This window comes from Nesoenas mayeri (assembly GCF_963082525.1).
Source record: "Nesoenas mayeri genome assembly, chromosome: 17".
In the NCBI taxonomy this organism is placed as follows: Eukaryota; Metazoa; Chordata; class Aves; order Columbiformes; family Columbidae; genus Nesoenas; species Nesoenas mayeri.
Window position 1 is genome coordinate 14,041,335 of NC_137565.1, and position 21,661 is coordinate 14,062,995.

The 21,661-nt window shown below is 58.1% G+C and overlaps 2 protein-coding genes across 5 annotated transcripts; both read left to right on the forward strand.

Moving 5' to 3' along the window:
- The first annotated feature begins 208 nt into the window (after positions 1-208).
- DGCR6L (DiGeorge syndrome critical region gene 6 like) lies at positions 209-9,368 on the forward strand. 4 transcript variants are annotated; one of them, XR_013922975.1, is made up of 7 exons: positions 209-369; positions 445-605; positions 1,194-1,294; positions 6,062-6,202; positions 6,290-6,528; positions 7,770-7,849; positions 8,518-8,650. XR_013922975.1 is itself a non-coding variant. In XM_080355323.1 (5 exons), the coding sequence occupies exons 1-5, from the start codon at positions 233-235 to the stop codon at positions 8,599-8,601; spliced, it is 624 nt and encodes a 207-aa protein (XP_080211449.1). In that variant the 5' UTR covers positions 209-232; the 3' UTR covers positions 8,602-9,368. The 4 variants fall into 4 exon arrangements, 2 of the variants coding, with proteins under 2 accessions (XP_080211449.1, XP_080211450.1); XR_013922974.1 differs by lacking the exon at positions 7,770-7,849 and having other exon boundaries at positions 8,518-8,655; XM_080355323.1 differs by lacking the exons at positions 6,290-6,528; positions 7,770-7,849 and having other exon boundaries at positions 8,518-9,368.
- A 4,845-nt stretch (positions 9,369-14,213) lies between these two features.
- Positions 14,214-17,514, forward strand: SLC7A4 (solute carrier family 7 member 4; the record flags this gene model as incomplete). The annotated part of the gene is made up of 4 exons (XM_080355345.1): positions 14,214-15,195; positions 15,305-15,981; positions 16,747-16,855; positions 17,321-17,514. The coding sequence occupies 4 exons, from the start codon at positions 14,214-14,216 to the stop codon at positions 17,512-17,514; spliced, it is 1,962 nt and encodes a 653-aa protein (XP_080211471.1).
- Positions 17,515-21,661: the final 4,147 nt, after the last annotated feature.

Here is a 21,661-nt window from a genome sequence, read left to right on the forward strand (position 1 = left end):
GCGGCGGGAGCGGCGGTCGCTGCTCCAGCCCGGCTGCCGAACCGGGAGCGGCTCCTACGGAGGATGCTCGGCGGGACGGGCGGGGAAGCGGGCGTGGCCGTGGGCTGGACGAGTGGGCGGGGCCGTGAATAGGGCGGGCTCAGGGGCGGGGCGCTATGGAGGGGGGGGCGCTGGGTGGGCGGGAGCGCGCATGCGCGCGGCGCGGCGAGAAGGGGGCGCGCTCCGCGGCGCCATGGAGCGGTTCGGCGGCGGGGCGGGTGGCTACGAGTACGGGTACGAGGTGGCGGCGGCCGAGCAGTTGTCCCGGCAGCAGGAGCGGCACTACCGGCTGCTGTCGGAGCTGCAGACGCTGGTGAAGGCGCTGCCCAGGTGAGCGGAGGGCGGCGGGGCCCGGGGCGGGGAGGCGGCGGGCGGGCGCTGACCCGGTGTCGTGCCCGACGGCAGCTCCTGCCAGCAGCGTCTCTCCTACACGACGCTGAGCGACCTGGCGCTGGCGCTGCTGGACGGGACCGTGTTCGAGATCGTGCAGGGCCTACTGGAGATCCAGCACCTCACCGAGAAGAACCTGTACAGCCAGCGCCTGCAGCTGCACAGCGAGCACCGCGGTGCGCGGGGCGCCGGGGGCACCGGGCGAGGCGGGAGCCGGGGAGAGCCCGGGGGGGCAGGGCAGGGCCGAGGTGCCGGGGAGAGGCGGTAGGGGGCGCTGGGGGGCGCGCACCGGGGAGCTGGGCCTGCACAGTGGGAGGGGGCGCCGAGTGGGAGCGGGGCCGAGACACGAGGGCACTGGGGAGAGGTCGGGAGCAGCGGGGGGAGCACTGGGGGAGGTGGGGGCACCGAGGGGCAATCCCGGGGCACTTGAGTGGTGCGTCATAGAGGGGACAGGCCGGGTACACTGAGGGGGAGCCAGTGGGGAGGTATTGGGGTGCGGGGGGGCACTGGGTGGCAGTCCTGGGGCACCGGGTGGGTGGCAGGCGGTGAGGGCTCTGCAGGGGGGATGGGGACACTGCGGACGGGAGGCAGGGCCGGGGCACCCAGGGGTGACAGTGGGGGCACAGGGGAGAGGCTGGGGATGCAGGCAGTGGGCGCATGGAGGGTGTGGGAACACTGGGGACAGACCCGGGGCACTACGAGGAGGTGGTGGGGACACTGGGGGTCACACGTGGCCGGTTCCCTGACCTGTCGTGGTTCCGCAGGGCTGAAGCAGGAGCTGTTCCACCGGCACAAGGAGGCCCAGCAGTGCTGCCGACCGCACAACCTGCCGCTGCTCCGCGCCGCCCAGCAGCGCGAGATGGAGGTACGGGGCTCGTGTCCCTTCCCTGGGGGGCTCCCAGGTGAGCAGGACCCTTCCTACATCGCAGCATCCAGAGCCACCAGCCGTCCCGTCTGGTGTTCCCAGCACAGCCTGAGGTTCCCCACTGTGCTGGTTTGACTGAAAATGGGTTAATTTTCTTCATGCAGTTAGAAACCTTTCTTTTCCATAGCTAGCACACTCATTATTTGGATATAGTTTGAGAACAAGAGAGAACAGCCCAGCGCAGAGTTAATGTTTTAATTGCTCTGGTCTGAGAGCCAAGGACACTCTGAGCTCTGCCCACAGGTCTGAGGTATCGAGGGAGATGGACGGACAGAGCTGGACTGACACCCAGACTGAGCAATGAGAGTGTTCCAGCCCATTGGCATCATGCTACATTTTTAAGGAGAATGGGGAGCTTCTGGTCTCTGGGGTGTTCTCGCTCTTGGGCATTTTTTCTCTTGCTCATTCTTTCTTGGCTCTTTTTGCTGGAGCTGGGGGAGTTTGGCTCAGGACATTTAGTTTGGCCTTTTGCAGTTTTGTAGAGGCCTTGAGCCTTTCTGCCTTTTTGTTTTTATTTTGTCTGTTCGGGACCTGCTGCTGCTTACTGGGACTGGCTGCTCAGTTGTGGACAGAGTTTGTGAGGAATTGCCTTGAGTATCTTTTATTTCTATTTTATATATATTTTTACTAGTAGTGTATTTTGTTATTTTATTAAACTGTGTTATCTAAATCCAAGTCTCTCCCTTCCCTTTCGGTTCTCTCCCCTGGTGGGAGTGGATGGGAAGGGGTGAGTGAGCGGCTGTGTGGTTGTATCGCCAGCCCGGGTTAAACCACGACACCCACCCAGACTCGGGGTCCGCTCCTCTTGCTCTGCCTTTTGTCCCCCAAGACTGGGCAGCCCAGGCTCTCACCAGCTGGGGCAGCTGCACCTCGGGCTCGATCTGGGAACCGTGGACGTTCAGGAGCCCGCTGCCATGGAGCGATGCTCCCCACGATGCTTTAACGAGTCTTGTTATAAGAGGGACTGAACCCTGTGTACAGATAGAGAGCGACTTGATAGAAAACATAGAGAAGGTGTGTGAAATCTGCCTTTACGACATAACAAGTAAAAAGCAGAGAATACTCAAAGAAATTACGTTTTACTTTGTAGCACTGATAACCAGGAACTACCTTGAGATACTTAAGCATAGAAATAGTTTCTTCAAGCATTCCAAGACGTTTGGAGAAACTTGAGCATGAGCGGCCTCTTTAGTCCCAAAGGACTTATCTATATATTAGTGATGAGAGAGAGAGACTTTTACAAGGTGAAGGAAATTGCAGGTAGCTAGTTGTTGTAATCGATGGCGTTTAAATGTAGAGGGGAAGGTGCTTTGCTCCAGGTAAGGCAAACAGGTAACTGTTCAAATACAGCTGTTTCCTGACCTCCACCTGTGACAAGCACTACATCAGCGCTTGCTGTCGGATCGTTGGTGTTTCCGTGTCCCTTTGTTTCCTGTTGAGGTGACTGAAGCCAGGCTGGACCTCTGTCAGCCATCCCTCTTGCTTCTGTCGAAGTAACTTATGCTTGCAGCAAGTAATAAGCCATACTGCCTTTTTTAAAGCATTTCCAATATTGTATTCGCTCATTAAGCAGACCACATATGTGTCATTTCTCCTTGTCTTACATAGTGTGCAACTTCTTCCTACTTCCTTCCCCAGCCCTTCTTCTTTTCTTTTTCTTCTGCCAGGTGTTACTAGGGCTATTTCTTAGTCTTTTTATGCTCTGATATTTGTGCTGTAGAGCATTTTGGGAACAGAGCGATCATCGTGGTAGCATTTGGTATGTGTCTAAAGGAGCTGCCCTCTGCGGTTAAAGGTTTGGAAGCCCAGCTCCCAGGAGATGGGTTGGGATGAGGCTCCCAGCAGGGTAGTACAAAACGGAGTTTTGAGATGTTCCTAATGGAACCCACAGCATTTAAAAAAGCTTTGCCTGTCATACAGTGTCACCAAAGCTGAAGCAAAAGCTTATGTTTAAGCCTTACTTTACTCCAAGATTTTGGCACTTTTCTGTAGCCCAGAATCAGGTGCTGACTCTAAACAGTGTGTAGACACTTTAATCTGTTTTTCTTTCAAACCCGAGGAAAGGCGCCTCCAGCACAGCAGGTGGAGACGGTGGTTGGTGTCTCCCCAAGGTGGCTGGGAGAAAGGAAGGAAGGTCTTTGGGGAATGAGGTGTTTGAATCCCTCACATCTTCCACACAGAGTGTGAACCTCTAAACTGAAGGATGCTTAAGGATGGCGCTTTCTTAGCTTCATTAGCATCCCATAGTGAAGGAGGCACTTAGCCCCTCTGCCTTGCCTTTTATTGAGGCTCAAGTTGTCCTGAATTTCTCTACATTCATTCTAATAAAGTCCTGCCCCAGGTGTTTTCTGCAGAGCAGCTGGTGTATGGGGATCTTTTGGTGGATCACAGTCCTGCATCCTCCTTAATAGTGTGTAGTTCTGCGAAGCTTTCCCAAACCTACGGACATAACTAAAAACGTAAGGCACTAATTGACTGTTGTACATCCAAGAACGGTTACACGAGGCAGCTCCTGCTCCATGTAAGTAACAATTGCTCTTTGTTTAGGTCTGGCCTTCTGCAGACAGCCCCTGGTGACGTCCAGGGGACAAACCTGCGCTCTTCTACAGGCTGTTCAGCACCAACATCCCTCTCACCCACATTCTGGGTTTCCTCTTAGTCTTTCCACTCCCCGTCAGGTGGATCTGCCCAGGTCTCTTAAACCACCGGCTGCATCCCAGACTTGGTGGCTTCTCCCTTCCCATGCGGTGGGATCACAAACCCCCAGCTGAACACCTGCCTGTGCAATGAAGGGGCAGCGTTGCGCAAGTGAAATGTTGAAACTTGTGCCATTTAGTTCTTGCAAGAGAAGTCACCTTCCTATGTTTTAAATGGGATTTGGTGCTTCCTGGCTTTCCCTTGTGAAAGAAGCTCAGTACAGCTCAGGAAAACTGTATTGCCTCACCTCTGCACACACGCGGCTTTATATCTGAGCTGAGCTCTCCTCGTCCCCTGCAACCCTCCTGCTCTCTGCCACTGAGCTGGGAGCAGTGGTGACACTGGAAGCTGTGCTGCCATCAGAGACCTGGACAGGCTGGAGAGCTGGGCAGGGAAACATTTAATGAAATAGAACAAGGACAAGTGTAGAGTCTTGAATCTGGGCAGGAGCAACCCCAGGTTCCAGTGTAAATTGGGGAATGACCTATTAGAGAGCAGTGTAGGGGAAAGGGACCTGGGGGTCCTGGGGACAGCAGGGTGACCATGAGCCAGCACTGGGCCCTTGTGGCCAGGAAGCCAATGGGACCTGGGGTGGGTTAGAAGGGGGTGGTCAGTAGGTCAGAGAGGTTCTCCTGCCCCTCTGCTCTGCCCTGGGGAGACCGCACCTGGAATCTTGTGTCCAGCTGTGGCCCCTCAGTTCCAGCAGGACAGGGAACTGCTGCAGAGAGTCCAGCGCAGCCACCAAGATGCTGAAGGGAGTGGAGCATCTCCCGTGTGAGGAAAGGCTGAGGGAGCTGGGGCTCTGGAGCTGGACAAGAGGACACTGAGGGGGGACTCATTCCTGGGGATCAAGATGGAAAGGGGCAGTGTCAGGAGGATGGAGCCAGGCTCTTCTGGTGACAACCAGGGACAGGACAAGGGGCAATGGGTGCAAACTGGAACACAGGAGGTTCCACTTAAAGATGAGAAGAAACTTGTTTGGGGTGAGGGTGTCAGAGCCTGGCCCAGGCTGCCCAGGGGGTTGTGGAGTCTCCTTCTGTGCAGACATTCCAACCCGCCTGGACACCTTCCTGTGTAACCTCATCTGGGTGTTCCTGCTCCATGGGGGAATTGCACTGGATGAGCTTTACAGGACCCTCCAACCTCTGGCATTCTGGGATTCTCTGGCAGTTTCTGCTGTGTTGATTTTCCTCCAGAGCTGACCAGCGGTGCTGGTTTCTGCAGCCAGCGGATTCCAGCGGGTCCCGGCAGCTCCCGCAGCGCGCACCCCGTGCCTCTGATGTAGCACATGGTCGCTCTGCTCCATTTCACCTTCAGAGGCCACGCAGAGGTTTCTCTGCTGAGGTTTAGGCAAGTGTCAGCGGGACAGGAGGGACTGTCTTTTCCTGATTGAGGCTATTTTGCAAAGTCCTTGTTTGGTGGTGTTCTCAGTCTGCCAAAACCAGAGTGCCAGCACCCTGCTGCACCAAGCGAGGCACCAGCTTGCTGTTGTCAATACAAAATAAATGGGCTTTCCAGTTGCAAAGTTGGGTTCTTGAGGAGTTCAGCTCCTTTAGTGAATAAACAGGATCTGGGGGTGATTTGCAGCTCCAGCTCTTGTGTGTCCAGGGAATGTGGAGGCTCAGGGAGCATCTGATGTGCCACCTTGATGAGCTTCAGTGCTCTCTCTTACTCCTCCAAGTCTTTCTTCAGCCCCAGTGGTGCTGTGAGGGGTTTGTGGTTCCTGCTCTGCTGGCTTCTTTTGTTGCTCTTGGTCTTTCCCGGCCTCCAAGCTCACAGCAAACAGGCTGGTCCCAGTGACGTCCCTGTGTTTTCTGGTGCGGTGGCTTTGCTGTGCGACTCGGCGAGTGGAGGAGGTGGGAGCTGGGGCTGCGCAGCTCTCTGCTGTCCCCAGGACCCGTCAGTGCCTCGGGACAGCGCTGCTGTTCGCGTTCAGTAAAAGAGACGAGAACAAGGCAGGAGGAAGTCAGATATTTCACTTTTCTTCCTCTCGACTGTTATCTTTGTCAGGCCGTGGAGCAACGAATCCGAGAAGAGCAGCGAATGATGGATGAGAAGATAGTCTTGGAGCTGGACCAAAAAGTGATAGACCAGCAGAGCACCCTGGAGAAGGCTGGGGTGTCCGGCTTCTACATCACCACCAACCCGCAGGTCAGGGCTGGGCAGGGAGCGTGCGGTCTGGCAGCGCTCCTGCCTTATATCTTTATTATTTTATTTCATTTTTAATCTTGCTCTTAGTGAATTCCAAGTCGCCGGCTCAGAACGACCCGTCCTCTGGCTCCGCAGCTGGTGGGCAGCGTGCGCCGGGCAGACCCAGCACTGCGTTCATAACAAAGAGCAGAAACCCGTTAGACAGGGCAGCATCCCCAGCTTGCTGCAATGGTTTTGCCAGTGTGGAGGGAAGAAACACTTGTGCCAACAGCCCGCAGTCCTGTGACTCATGAACGGGCCTGAATTGTGCTGAAATAATTGGCTGCGTAGGTTTATTGCTTTTGTACCTAGCTCAGCTGTACAAATTGCCTTCAAGAAGCCTTTTTGTTAGGCATCCTGTTAATTCTTTCACGTGACTTGCTGAAGATGATCTCAGACTGTGATTAGAGAATTGTTCTTGGTTTCCCCCACGCATCTGCTCTTAAAACTCGTGAGCAGTCGCCTGGGTTTCTCTCTGTTGTCTTTAACGCCACTGCAGGAATGAAAGAGTGGAACTCCCAAGGTCTCGTAATGCCACAAAAGTCTGCAAGGAATGCAGAAATGGGCTGTTCTGAACTCTGGGTTTTGAGCTGATTAAATCTCATGTCGCTAAAAACCTACTAGTGAGAAAAGACTGCTTAAGCAGAGATAAACAGGCATTTTCTAAAACCCACACGATTCCTGTTGTGTAGCCTTGAACAAGCCTCTTATTTTTCCTGTGCTGCTGTTTCTCGTCTGTATAATGAAAGCAGCTCTTTCTCTCCCTCCTGCCCCTGCCTTTTATGTTATTTTTGTAAGTTAATAACTCCTAACAGGGTTCCCATTTGCCAGCTGTTGTTTATGTTTGGCTTTATGATAGCTGGCAAACCAGAGCTTGGCTTGTACCTGAGAACAGCACCATTGTGTAAGAAGTCACTGCTGGGATCTGGGGTGGGTTAGAAGGGGGTGGTCAGTAGGTCAGAGAGGTTCTCCTGCCCCTCTGCTCTGCCCTGGGGAGACCACACCTGGAATCTTGTGTCCAGCTGTGGCCCCTCAGTTCCAGCAGGACAGGGAACTGCTGCAGAGAGTCCAGCGCAGCCACCAAGATGCTGAAGGGAGTGGAGCATCTCCCGTGTGAGGAAAGGCTGAGGGAGCTGGGGCTCTGGAGCTGGACAAGAGGACACTGAGGGGGGACTCATTCCTGGGGATCAAGATGGAAAGGGGCAGTGTCAGGAGGATGGAGCCAGGCTCTGCTGGTGACAACCAGGGACAGGACAAGGGGCAATGGGTGCAAACTGGAACACGGGAGGTTCCACTTAAAGATGAGAAGAAACTTGTTTGGGGTGAGGGTGGCAGAGCCTGGCCCAGGCTGCCCAGGGGGTTGTGGAGTCTCCTTCTGTGCAGACATTCCAACCCGCCTGGACACCTTCCTGTGTAACCTCATCTGGGTGTTCCTGCTCCATGGGGGGATTGCACTGGATGAGCTTTGCAGGGCACTTCCAACCCCTGACACTCTGGGATCCTGTGCTTCTCTGATCTGTTTTCCCAGTGTTTCCCATCAGCTGCTGTGTTTCCTCCCAGTATCTCCTATAAAACGCCTGCTTATGCAGTTGATACATTTTTACAAAAGTAAGTTCTTGTTTCCATACGGTAATGTCTGCAAGCCTGAGTCACAGAATAGAGTTCAGTGGTTCAGCTGCTCTGCTGTGTAGTCTCTGGCTAAGTGGTTTGTGAGCTACGTGTAACTAAAGAACAAGCAGATGGTGAGGAAACCATCAGCTGATGTTGGTTGATTACAGCCATGGAAAAGGGAGTTTTTTAAGGGGAATTAAATCCCCAGAGGGAATCTGATGCCCCAGCACGGCTTAGACTCCCCCTGGAGAGCACCCAGGGTGCCGGCTCTGCCCTCTGTGCTGGAGCTGTGCCGCCTGAGCGCCCCCGCTGGTGTGTGGCTGTGCTGGGGACACGCTGCCCTGCTCCTGGGGACACCTGCACAGCTGCCTGGCCCGTGCTCAGTTTATTGCTGAACCGTGATCAAAAATAATCGATCTGAATCCTTAGCGGACTGCAAAGCCCCAGGATTCCTGACACAGCTGCGGTTTGCAGCAGCTCTCTTAAGGTGTTAGTGTCCTGTATTGTGTAGAAATGCTTGAACAAGATGAAGGCTTTGCTTTGTGTTTGCTTGCTTTTTCTGTTGTTCCCTGAGGATGAGGAGCTATTGGGTGGGTGGTGCAAACCAGTCCTTGCTGCTTCCTGCAGCATCGTGTTCTTGCAAAAACATCTCTCTTGCTTTGCAGGAGCTGACTTTACAGATGAATTTACTGGAGCTGATTCGGAAGTTACAACAGAAGGAATCCGAGTACGAGAATGCCTTTTCCTGAATGAGCGAATCTGCTGTTTACTTTCCAGAGTTTTCTCCTGATTTCCCTCTATGGAACAGACTGTTAACGCACTTGCTTTACGTTGTGTCAAGAGGAGGCTGCTGGCTGTACAAGAAGAAGCTGTGGCCTTTAGATGAGCGTAGAGCCCAGGGCAGGAGAGCCTGGGGCTGCCTCTTCTCGAGCAGGGTGTGCGCTGCACGTCTTGCTGAGATGAGAGACAGCAGAGGGTGTTAATCACTGCGTACAACCGGCAGCCTCGGTGAGACCGTTTAACGAGCCAGGGAGCGAACCCAGCGCAGCCGTGTGTGGGTGAGCCCTGTGCTGAGGTGCACCAGGCCGTGTGGGTGAGCAGTGTGATCTCCGAACTGCCGTCTCCTCTTGCGATGGAGGAGCAGCAGCGTGTCCCTGGCGGGCAGTGAGAGTCGAGCGGCCGCCACGTCAGACAGGGCGGTGATGCCGACGCACCATCAATGCCGCTCGCCGTGGCCGCTGCGGAAAAAAGTCCAAAGTTCATCTACAAGAAGATGCTTCTGTGTGTGTTGAGGCAGAAACAGCCTCCTCAACAGGCTCACTCTTCCCAGGTTGATCTCTAGGCAGATATTAGCGTCAGCTTTATTAAAGGAGGATTTCAGGCCCCTGCCCAGCGTTGGACTGTGATGTTTGCGGTGTTCCCACCCAACTTGGATAGCAGAAAAGGCTTGAGCGCTTTTGCTTTGTTACTTTAAACCAGTTTGCAAATGGTGAGAAATAAAACATTCTGTCCTGCCTTTTGTGGCTGCAGCTTTCTAAATGTCAGGGGTTGCAATGACATTTGTCCCATCCCTGCTTGAGCATGGGGTTTGAGGGGCACCAGGTTAAAGCTGGGGGGGGTTGAACTTGGAGTGCTTCTGAGACCTTTCCAGGCTGAGGTGACGACCCCAAGAGCCTGAGTTGCATCCTGGGACTCTGCACAGAGGGAGTGGGGCACTTGCTGGAAACAGTAGAAGATTGTTTTGGGTGCAGGAGCTGTTCTGTGACAGGCGGTGGCTGCCTTGGGAACAGGGTGTTGCGAGGGACAGTCTGCGAGCAGATCGGTTCTTGCAGGTGGAGTTCAAGTTGGAGAAGCTGGTGGGGATGGCTCAGACACTTTGGGCCATTGTGTGTTGGGAGGGTTTGATTGCACCTGGGTCACTGTTCAAGGCAGCGGCGTCCAACTCATTTTCACCGGGGCCACATCAGCCTCGCGGTTGCCTTCAGAGGGCCGAATGTTTTAGGACTGTATAAATGTAGTAGTTACATCCTAAAATTACATTCAGCCCTTTGAAGGCAACCGCGAGGCTGATGTGGCCCCCGGTGAAAAAGAGTTGGACACACCTGGTTTATGGGTTTTCTGCATTCCTAGAGCAAGGCTTGTATTTGGGATTTGTCTCCTTGGTGTTAGCAGCTCCTCTTGCCCACATCCTCTGCTACTGCTGCAGCAATCCCTTCCCAGCAGAAGAAGATACAGCGTGCTGTTAATTACTAAGGCTGAGAAATGGGTCAGTCCTGCTGCCCGAGGCACCAGGAGCTCTGACATTCACACGAACACAGAGCGCTGGAGCTGGAGTGAGCCTGCTGGGGAACCAGCTGAAGGACAAACCCCGCAGAGGGGCTGGGAGGGAGAGGTGGTGGTGGTGGAGGAGTTGCCCGCTGCTGCAGCCAAACACACTGGAGATCAGCAACTACAGAGACCAACAGGGCTTTTCCACCTTCAGAGCTGAGACACCCTCCAATTTCCATCATGGGTGGGTGTCTCCTCTCCATGCAAATGTGCAACTGTGAGTCAGCAGCTGGAGACAAGAGGTTCTGCTCTTCTGGGGCTTCCACCTTGTGGATTAAAACCCCTAGCAGAAACGTGGGTTGATGTGGGACCAGCGCTGTTGCAGGATCCCCATGAACCACCTTGAGTTGTGTTGCCACTTGAGCGTCAGCTGGGAGCCCAGCGCTCCTGCTGGAATGGGGAGGAGCAGAGTGGGCAACGTTCCCGTTGGAGACACCTTCATCCAGCCGGGGAGCGCACGTGTAGAGTGGATGGTGAAGGCATCTGTGTCCCTCTGGCTGCGGGCAGAGCCATTAGCAAGGAAATTGCTTCCCGAGGTGGGATGAGGAGGGTGGGAATGAATGTTGGGTCCTACTGCAGGAAAGGAGAACAACCGGCTGCTGGGGCTAGTGTGGTGCTGGCCCCCCTTCTCTGACACGAGCACTCCAGCATTGATGGTGTGGCTGGAGCAGCTCGGGGGCAGTGGGTCGGGGCTGCTGCGGGGGGTTCAGCTGTGATTCGCTGTCCTGTGCCGCAAAGAGCAGAGCCCAGAGCTCCCCGCCAGGGACAGCTGCTCCTGCCGGCTCCACCGCCAGCTCTCCAGGGGCGGCCGGTGCCAGGATCGCGGCGGCTGCTCCGGCACTGCCATGACAACGGTAGCTCCCGGCCCTGCCAGGAAGCCGATCCAAGCTGGAATTTTCCATGCCTGTGCTCAGGTTGTGTTTCAGCGAGGTTTTCTGTGTGAGGTGGAGAGCAGCAGGTGGTCAGACGTGGTTAATTGGTGGACAAGGTTATCTGGAGAACAGAGCACCCGGGGTAGCTCATGAGCAGGGAGTGTTCGGTCGGCACCATTCCAAGCCTGGCTCAGCCCCGGCCAAGCACTGCTGGGCCATATGACACTAGCACACACCAATATTTTTCCAAGCAAGTGCCTTTGTGTCACTGGAGGGTGGCGCTGTCCCACAGCACTGGCTGTCCCCTCGCTGCTGCAGTTTGTTGCTGCCATGTCAGCTGGTCCAAAGGAGCTGGACGTGCCATGAAGGGTTTCTGGATTTCGTCCACCTGTGCAGCTCCTGACCGGTGCCCCAGGAGCACACGGCTGGGAACCCCTTTGGTGGCAGCTCCAGTGGCTTCAGCCACCCATGGAGCTGGACTGTAAGTTCCTGCCCAGGTCTCCTCGTGTGACAGAAGCAACGTGGCAACAGCCGTCACGGTGCGAGGTGACCGGCGGGAGCTCAGCTCTGTGCCAGCCCCACAGCTGGAGGAAGGAGAATGATGCATGTAAAAAGGGACAAGTCTTGTTTCCTGCTTCCTTCTTCTGGACTTCGGGCTGATGAGGAGGATAGCGAGGTCCCCTCCATGTTGATAAGGGTGAATTTATGCACCTGGGAGCCCTCAATGTTGCACAGTGGGCTCCATTGCCCCTCACGAGTGACATTTGGGGTTGTGACTTATTACGGGTCCATGGAAACGTCAGCTTTAGTGTTCAGAAGCCATTGAAAAATCAAATGGGACATTAGGAAGGAAGCAGAGAAGAAAATGAAAAGCATTTTGCTGCTGTGAGGTCTTGGGTGCACCAGCACCCTAACATGGGTCCCCTTATCCCCAGAGGGTGCAGGGGAGCAGGACCAGGCTCTGAAAAAGGCCCTGGGGACACCAGCGGTCTGGACCACCTTTCGGTGACTCCTCTGTCTGAAAATGTGGTTCCTGAGAGGGTACAGGGTAGAGATCAAACTACAGGTGACATGGAGAGGGAAGAGCTGGAGTGTTACATGAGGCCTGTAGAAGGCAGGTTCAGGTGGAGCAGGTGCCTGCTTGGGCTGGAGAAGCAGGAGGTTTATGATGGTTCAAGAAGAGCTGAGGCAGTTGCGGAAAATAAATGCATTTCACTTGGAGATGGGGAGAGGTGACTCCTGTTCACCGGCTGCAGACACCTGGGGCCAGGTGGAAGCACCATCTGCTTTTGCTCAGTTGTTGTGCTCTTGCCCAGGCACCAGCTTTCTTCACTCCTGAAGGCCTGTTGAAGAATTCGCCTTCCGCTGCTGCCCTTGCAGCCGCTGCCCCAACACCTCTGCTGCTTCCCGGCAAACACCAGAGCGCAGAGGAGGCTCCTGTCCTGCAGAGCGCGGGGGCAGAGGCGCATCGCTCCTGGGAATGGCCAAGGAGGAGAGGAGCGGGGTCTGAGCCCTTCGCTCCGTCAGAAGCCGGGATTTGGGATAACGACTCCATCCTCCGCTGTTCCCTTCACGCGTGGCTCAGGCTGCAGCGGCCACTCCAGCGTTTCCCCCGACGGGGCTGCTGTCCCCGCAGCCGTGGGGACCCGCCCACGCTGCTGCTGTGCTGCCAAACATTGGTCAGGCTCAGCGTGGGGCTGGGGGTGCTCCCCGGTCACCCCGCCCGCTGCTGCCGGCTCCGGGGGGGACAGCCCTGGGGCGGGGGCTCGTGTTCCCCTGCAGCGGCCCCGGCCCCGCTCCCCCCGCCGCTCCCGGGCGGCCCCCGAGGGGCTCCCGCGGCCGCCGGCCCCGCCCGCCCCCGCCCTTCCGCCGGCCCGGGAGGCGGAGCCGGGGCGGGAGCGGCGGCGGCGGCGGCGCGGAGCAGGTGGGGCCGGAGCCGCGCGGGGCCCCCGGCCGCGCAGGTGAGCGGGGCCGGGCCGGGGGAGCGGGGCCGGGGACCCGCGTGGCGCTGGGGCTGAGCAGGGCCGGCACTTTCCCCTCTGCCCGCCCGGGGGTGAATCCGGAGGGTGAACCCCGACCCGCGACCACCCCCAACCCGGGAGGTTCCTTGTTCACCCGGGGGGTGTTGAGCTGCACATCCGGCCCGGCTGCGGCTGCTGGGCGTGTTGGGGTCAGGCACCCCAGCTCTGCCAGCCCCTCCGTTCGCGGGGGTGCGGATGCAGGTGGCGAGCGGGGCTGAGGGGGTCTTGGCCAGCAGGGTTGGTGCCAAAAGGCCTGTTGTCCCCACAGAGCAATATCGTGTCATCAGCCCGCGGTGACCTCTCTGGGACCCTTTAGCCTCCGAGACAGGTGGATCCAGGGAGCGGGGCTGCACCAAGCAGCACGAGCCCTCTGAGCGGGACCGTGGTTTGGGATGTGGGGAGGCACGAATCGTGGCGTGGGCAGAGGGGTGGATGGAAGGGGAGATCATCCCCAAAATCCCAGACTGCCCCATGGATGAGCTGTAAAGCGGCACCTTCAGGTCCCCAGGGCTGTGTCCTCCCGCTGTCCTGGTGACAGGTGCCAGCCGGGGCTGGTCCCTGGGCGTGTTTCCTGGTATGGCCAGGGATGTCCACGTCCTCGCTGGAGCTGCTCTGCACTTCCTGCTGCACACCTCAGCACTACACCTGGGCTTTCCATGGGGACGCGGCGAGGTGCTGAGTGTGGGGAGATGCTGCGTCTGGCAGCAGGATGGGAGAGGGCTGGATAGATGTTGAATAAGGTGGAGGGGAAGCAGCACAGACACCTCCAGCAGGGCCAGAGCAGCCTGGTTTGGGCTTTAATGCTGCTCTGTTTTAAGTAGACAAGCCTGGGAGATGCTGCCCTGGGGTCCTGTGGTTTCCCCTCCCACTTGGTGTACGAGCACAGGTGCCTGTGCGGGTTGGCTGGTGTCCTGTGCCACCGCCCTGGGACAGGGACGTGCTCCGGTGCTGAGCCCCACACTGGCTGAGGAGCGAGAGACACCTTGAATGTGCCCTGGTGGCTTTTCCACCCTGTCCCCACCACCAGCCACCTCCCTGCAGGAGGGGCCGCTCACCCCTTCCTGCTCTCCGCAGGTCTCCGGGCAGGGGTCACCGCTGCGGAGCCCCCGCCCTGCCCAGGGCAGGACCTGCTGCTGCAGGATGGCGAGGTGGCTGCCTCGCTCTGCCGACCTGACCCGCTTCTGCCAGAAACTCAACCGCGTGAAGACTTTGGAGGATGACATGATGGAGACATCCTTCAACAGATGCCTTTCCACCATCGATTTGACGCTGCTGGGCATTGGGGGCATGGTGGGCTCCGGGCTGTATGTCCTCACAGGCACCGTGGCCAAGGAGATCGCTGGCCCCGCTGTGATCGTCTCCTTCATCATTGCCGGCTTTGCCTCGCTCCTGGCTGCTCTCTGCTACGCTGAGTTTGGAGCCCGGGTACCCAAGACAGGCTCTGCCTACATGTTCACCTACGTGTCCGTGGGTGAGATCTGGGCCTTCCTCATCGGCTGGAACGTGCTGCTGGAGTACATGATCGGGGGAGCCGCAGTGGCCAGGGCCTGGAGCGGCTACCTGGACTCTATCTTCAACCACAAGATAAAGAACTTCACCGAGACCCATGTGGGCACCTGGCAGGTGCCGTTCCTGGCCCGCTACCCCGACTTTCTGGCAGCCGCCATCCTGCTGGTAGCCACTGCCTTCATCTCCTTTGGCGCCAAAGTGTCCTCCTGGCTCAACCACGTCTTCTCAGCCATCAGCATGGGCGTCATCCTCTTCATTCTCATCATGGGCTTCGTCCTCGCTCAGCCCAAGAACTGGAGCTCCCAGGAGGGCGGCTTTGCCCCGTACGGGCTGTCAGGCATCATGGCCGGCACAGCCACCTGCTTCTACGCCTTCGTGGGCTTCGACGTCATCGCAGCCTCCAGTGAAGAGGCCAGGAACCCGCAGCAGGCTGTCCCCAGGGCCATTGCTTTCTCCTTGGGGCTGGCCACTGGGGCCTACATCCTGGTGTCGGTGGTGCTGACGCTGATGGTGCCCTGGCACACACTGGACCCCGACTCTGCCCTGGCAGACGCATTTTACAGGAGGGGCTACGCCTGGGCAGGGTTCCTGGTCGCCGCTGGCTCCATCTGCGGTGAGTACAGGCAGCGGCGGTGGGAGCTGCCCACCCTGCTTGCGATGGGGGTTGGGAACAGGGGTGGTTTGGGTCTGACATGGTCCACCTTCTTCTGCTCATCCCCCAGCGATGAACACTGTCCTGCTGAGCAACCTCTTCTCCCTGCCGCGCATCGTCTACGCCATGGCTGAGGACGGGCTCTTCTTCCAAGTCTTCTCCCGAGTGCATCCTCGCACACAGGTGCCTGTTGTTGGCATCGTGGTCTTCGGGCTGCTCATGGCCCTCTTGGCTCTTGTCTTTGACCTGGAGGCACTAGTGCAGTTCCTGTCCATCGGCACGCTGCTGGCCTACACCTTTGTGGCTGCCAGCATCATCGTCCTGCGCTTCCAGCAGCAGAAGGCGGATGCCCCTGCGCCAGTGGCGGGTGGCCGTCCCAGCCCCGAGCCCCGCGAGGGTCCATCTGCCGGCGAGCTGAAGGAGTACGAGTCCTTCTCCGACAAGCTGCAGCTGGTGGACAGGGACAAGAGCAAGGAGCACCGGGAGCCAGGGCAGCTGAAGGCAGCTTTCGAGCCCTACCTGGAGTTCCTCAGTGACTTCTACCCAGGCGAGGTGGTCACGGTGGCCGTGGTGACCATGATGGTATCTGCTATCTGCCTCTGCTCCATCTTGGTGTTTGGCAACACACATCTCCACCTGCCTACCTGGAGCTACTCCCTGCTGTTGGTCCTTTTCAGCCTGGGCTTTCTGCTCAGCCTCCTGCTCATCTGGGCGCATGAGCAGCAGCATGGCACACGGACCTTCCAGGTATGCTGGGGGGCCCGGGCAGGATCAGTCCCTCTGTGAGGTCGGTGGGGTGGGAGCATCTGCGATGGACCCATGGGAGGTCCTGGTCACCCTGCTCTGGTGAAGGCACCGCAGCTGCTGAAGGAGGAGGAGGATGGTGTCAGCAAGCATGGGGTGCAGGGAGGCGTTGGCACCTGTGGTGTCACTCTGCACCATCACTAGTCCCTGGGAGGCGACATGGTCAGCAGCTCCGTATCCATCCCATGGGATTGCTCGGGCCCATCTTGGGCTCCCTCCTCTGCATCCCCACAGCCCCCTGCTCCCCTCTGCCTTCGGTCCCCCACCGAGCTGCGCAGTGGAGCTCTTCAGCCTCCAAATCACTTTCGTGCATCTCGTGCTCCCCCCTCTCCAGTTTCCATCCTGTCTGCCCAGTGCAGTGCAGGCACATGGGCACTGACACCAGCGGTGACACCACCTCCCCTCTGCCCGCTTCTCCAGTGAGGACTCTGGATTGCACTGGGTGCTTGTTTGGTCCTTGTGACGGTGCCTGTGGGCTGTTTCCGGAGCCCGTGCCCACCCCACTAGCCCGGCGTGCAGCCTGGTTCCCAGCTCCTGCTTCCCCATCCAGCCCTTGTTCCCTTTCACTGCCTTCTTCCTGGAAAAAGAAAATCATTTTCAAAAAGCCCAGAGTGAAAATCACTTTGTCCCCCATGTTTACCAGTTCTGGCTTTTGTCCGTGTGGTTTTAAGGCTGGTCTCACCACCCCCGGCTCTCTTTCTCCTGCAGATCCCCCTGGTGCCCCTCTCCCCAGCACTGAGTATCATCCTCAATATCTATCTGATGCTGAAGCTCAGCTACATGACGTGGCTCCGCTTCGCCGTCTGGCTGCTCTTGGGTGAGTGCTCCTGTGGCAGCTGCTTGGGGGCAGAGGGGAGCTGGGCTTGTCTGGGCACCAGCCGGCGGCTTCAGGATGTCTTTTCCTGCAGTGATGGGTTTATAAAGCTCATCGTGCCCCTTTTGGCTTCCAGTTCCCCTTCAGAGGCACAAGCCGAGGTCTCCCAGCGCTTCCCTGACCCTCCCTGTTTCCCAGAGTGTTAACAGTTTGTTCTGTTAAGGTTTGGATCCTCCTCCAAGCTCTGGTCTGGAACCACTCCTGGCTTGCTGGGGCTGGGGGAGTCTTTCCAAGCAAGGGGCTGCCCCTCCCGGGGTCTCAACATGCCCCAGGGTCCTTTCCCACCTGCAAGCAGCTGGTTGAAGCCCCCCTGGTGCCGTGGCTTGTGCTGCTTCAACAGGGCGCCGACTGCATCCCTGCAGCCGCCGACCTCTGCCCAAAGCACCGCTCTCCCGTCCTGCACCGCAGGTTTGCTCGTCTACTTCGGCTACGGCATCTGGCACAGCAAGGAGAACCTGCGGGAGCCGCGGCCCCAGCGCGTCACCGCCCGGTACGTGGTGTTCCCCAGCGGCAGCCTGGAGGAGAGGGTGCAGGCGGTGCAGCCCAGCCCCCAGCCCCCCGCCGGGCTGCCGGACACCGACAGCGAGGACTGCAAGAGATGATACCCAAGGGACAGGGGCACCTGGTGATGGGAGCATCTGACCCCCCCACATGGTGAGGCCAGAGACCCCCTCTCCTCCGCCCGCTCCTTCGGCAGCAGAGCCACCGGGGCTGCCCTGGGCTCATGGCTCCATCCGGAGATGTCGAGGGTGCTTGTCCTTCCCCACCAGCTCCCCACAGAGCACAGGGGGGACTGGCTTGCGCCCTCCCCATCCCCAGCGCTCAGGAACTGGGGCTCAGCCCACTGCCTGCCCTGCTCACCAGGAGCCGCATCCTTCCCCTGCGCACACCCAGGCGCCAGGCAGCAGATCTTTCTGCTGGCCCATCCGCACAGCCGGAGTTGTGCAAAGGGATGCAGAGGGTCCCCTGGGACCGGGGCAGGTAGCCCAGCGCTGCCCATCCTGGGTCTCATCCTGGCTGCAGTGTGGGATCTCATGGAGCCCCCTGCCTCCTGCTGAGCCCTTCCTGTGGGAGGAGGCAGGGCCAAATGCACTTCCCCACCAGGGCCACTCTCCTAAAATGCTGGGAATGAGGGGGCCGAGGAGTGGCTGGGCAGGGACCCCGGGAACACCGGTGCGGCTGGCACGGCAAAAGCCCAACTGCACCTTCCCAGCCACTGGCGTTGGCTGTTTCAGGGTGGCTGGGGCTGGGCTCGGCTGGAAGGTGCTTCTGTGGTCCTGCCTGGGCCAGGCTCTTGCCCCAGCCCTGTGCCGGGTGTGGGTGCTCAGGAGCCCAGGTTTGTTGCGTTGTCCCCGAGGTCCCCAGCAGCATCCCTGGGCTGGGCTGCCTGGGTCTGACTCCCCCTTCCCCAGCAGCACAGCCCGCACTGCCGTCCGGCCATCGTGGGGGCTCAGCCCCCATGCTGCAGGTGCTTTTCAGTGTTGCCCCCTCCCCAGCAACCATCTCTGGAGCTCACCCAGGCTGCCGTGCTGTCCTGGGGGTCCCCAGCAGCACTGCTGCAGCCACCCCGGGCTGGTTTGCCCATGAGCAGCCTAAAGTGGAAGGGAAGGGCGTTTTAGCACATTTTGGAAAAAATATGTGAAGGCAAGAGTCGAGCACAAGGCTGCCGAGCTGCAAGGCCTCGCAGCATGGACACTGTGCTCCCTGCAGCCGTCCTGGATGTGCAACCTCATCTGCATCCCGCGAGGAGCCGGGGACCGCGGGCGAGCCGGTCCCATTGCTTCTCACTGGCCAGTTCCTGGGGGGCCATGGGGGTCTCTGTACGATGTGCCGGCTCCCTGGTGAACCCTCGTGTCTGCCCACTCTGCTCCACATCCCACCCCCGCGCTGCCGCTGCTGCCAGCGGAGCTGCGTGTCCCCCTCGTGCTGTGGCCCCGCTTGGCACCTCTGTGTAGTGGCTTGTGAGCAACGGGCTGACGCGTTCACCCTCATAAATGCTGGTTCTGTGGTGGCTTTGGTTTTTTGTACTGTGTGTCTCCCCACAAGAGCCCACGTGGGGAAACTGCTCGGGAAAGCCCCTGAAAGCTTGGGGACAGTTGTGCCACCCACTGCCACCTGGCACAGGTGTCACGAACACAGGGACAGGCTCCGGCCAGACCCGTGGACCCCCAAGGGCTGGGGCAGCCGTGCAAGGCCAGCATGAGATTTACAGATGCATAAATACAACTGTGTTCAGCCAGACGGGCCTGAACCCCTTTGTCAGCAGCGAGGCTGGTGCTGAGCAGCGCGGGGACGGGATCACTGGAGCTGCCGAGGTTTATAAGGTGAGTGGGTGGGAGAACTTGTGGACCAGTGCAAGTAATGGGAATTACAGTGTGAGTCACTGGAGATAACCCCCAGATGCCCCATCCTCACTGCTGGCGCTCACTAGGGGAGTTTCCTTCCTGTGATAATAAAGTCTTTATTAAAAAAATAAAGTATTCAGCAGGTATCCAGGGAGGCACATAGACTTAACTCTACTTATCAATTGTTGACTTTTAATCTCTGCTGTAAATCCATTGTGATCAGGATAAAGGCAAGTAGAAAGAACTATAGTGATGAACTGGGCGCAAAGGAGCCCAGGGCAGGGTTGGGAGGAGCAGTGAAGTCCTAACAGAGAGAGCAGCTTGAGCTTCAGAGCACCCGTCTGTTCTCTTTCGGAGGAAAGGTGCTGGGAGCCGCATTGCAGAATGGCGCTGGCTGTCGGCAGGGCCGGGCTCACCCAGCACGGCTCTCAGTTGGCCTTTAAACCAGCCAAGATCGCAGAGTTGTCAAATGAGCCTCCTAACCACTGATAACCTATTTAAAAGGTTCATTTGTAAAAATGCAGAGAAATTACTGCTAGGCTGCACCATAAAAAGCACATGTGGATTCAGGGTACCCCCTGCACAACCTGGAGAGGGAATTAAAGGATTGAGACATAATTAAGGGCAGCATGGGAGGCAAGCATGCTCTCCCGAGAACACTTGTGGAGGGTTTTTAAATAGGATTGCAAAACTGTTTGGTTCATCTGTGCCATACACCATGTTATTGCAGTAATGTGCCCTGTACAGGTGTATAACGTTGATTTTAAATTGTCTGCCTGTTAATGTCCACAAAAAAAGGGGGTTGTCAGCATCTATTGCCCCCAAGGGAGCCCTCCTACAATGAAAATTGTCTCTGCAGGATAAAAACAAAGTCCAAACAGAACACTGTGAGCAGTGCTGTAAGATGGCAGCCTGTCACTGCAGGAGGAAGAACACCAGTTCCCCCGCCTGTACCCCGTGTGTGTGAACCAGCCGCATTTAGAAGCGAGCCACCCCCGCGTGCAGCTCACAAACCCCATTCCGCAGCGCACGAGGGGACAGCCGGGCTGTTCCACTGCGGCTCATTTCACACCGATTTGCCACAGGGGTATCTGTCTGTCTCCAAATTGGTTTTTAAAAAATCGTATTTTCTGGGCCTCGTGGAAATGGTCTCATCGGCCTGGCTGGTCTGGACAGAAATCGATGTGATTGAAAAGCACCAGTACGGGATGTGGGTCAGCAGTGTCATGGCCGATGCTGTGGCTCTGGGGACCTGGGAGGGCTCTGGGGACCGGGGGGGACTCTAGGGACTGAGAGGGGTCTGGGGACCGGGGTGGGTCTGGGGACCTGGGGGAGCTCTGGGGACCAGGGGGGTCTGGCGACCTGGGGCGGGCTCTGGGGACCGTGGGCAGGAGCAGCCCCAGCACACAGGCTGGTTAAGAGGGTTATTGTGATCCTGGGCTGATAATCCCTGCGTGGCGTGGGAGGGCTGGTGGAGGAGCAGCTGGTTTGCCGGCTCCTCACAAAGCAGGTGCAAAGGGACAAGAGCAACAAAAATTCAGAGGGAGAATAACGTGGGGGTTGTACTAGGGAGAAAATTGATGCGCGGGATGCTGCCCACCAGTGTTTAAATGTCAGTGATGCTGACCCAGTCTGTCCCTGCTCCCCCAGCCCTGAACCGCAGCTCGGGGGGTGTCCCCAGCCCAGCTCTGGGGGGGACCGGAGGGGATGGAGCTGGTGACGCTCTCGGGGCCGCAGAGGCAGGTCCGGGGTCCCGCGGGGTCACCGGGCTCTGGCAGGGGTGACAGCCGCAGGCGCACCCAGCGCTGGTTCGAGGACAGTTCAACCACAGAGGCTCTGCTGAAACCGGCAGGATCTGACCCGGCCGAGCCCTGTCCGTGGTTAAGAGAGGACAAGGGCAGCCCCGAGCACTGGAAGAGGCTGCGGGGCTGGTACCCGGGAGAGAGCAGCTCAGTGTCCCAATTAAATCCCTTCCCAGCCTTGTGTTTCTGAATTATCCCCTCCCCCGCCCCCAGCTCTGAAAGCAGCGCAGCCGGGCTGGGAAAGCTGTAAGTAATCCTCCCCTTACCCCCCTCCTCCCTCCTCCCTCCTCCTCCTGCGGATCCAGCCAGGGATGAGGTAACACCCGCGTCAGCCCGAGATGCCAGAGCGGCCGATCTGCTCCTTCCGCCGGTGCAGAGCGGAGGGGCCTTAAGAGATGGCACAGCCCCCCGTCCCTTTGTGCCGCCGGGGTGCGGAGCTCGGGGTTCCTGAGCGTTCCGGCAGCGTTTGTGTTGGTGTTCCAGCAGCATCTCGGCCGCGTTGGGCCACAGCTCTGCCCTGTCTCGCCACACGGCGCTGACGTTTTCTAACGAGTTGTGTAAGCGGATGCACGAACGACGTGGTCTCACCCCCGCAGCAAAGG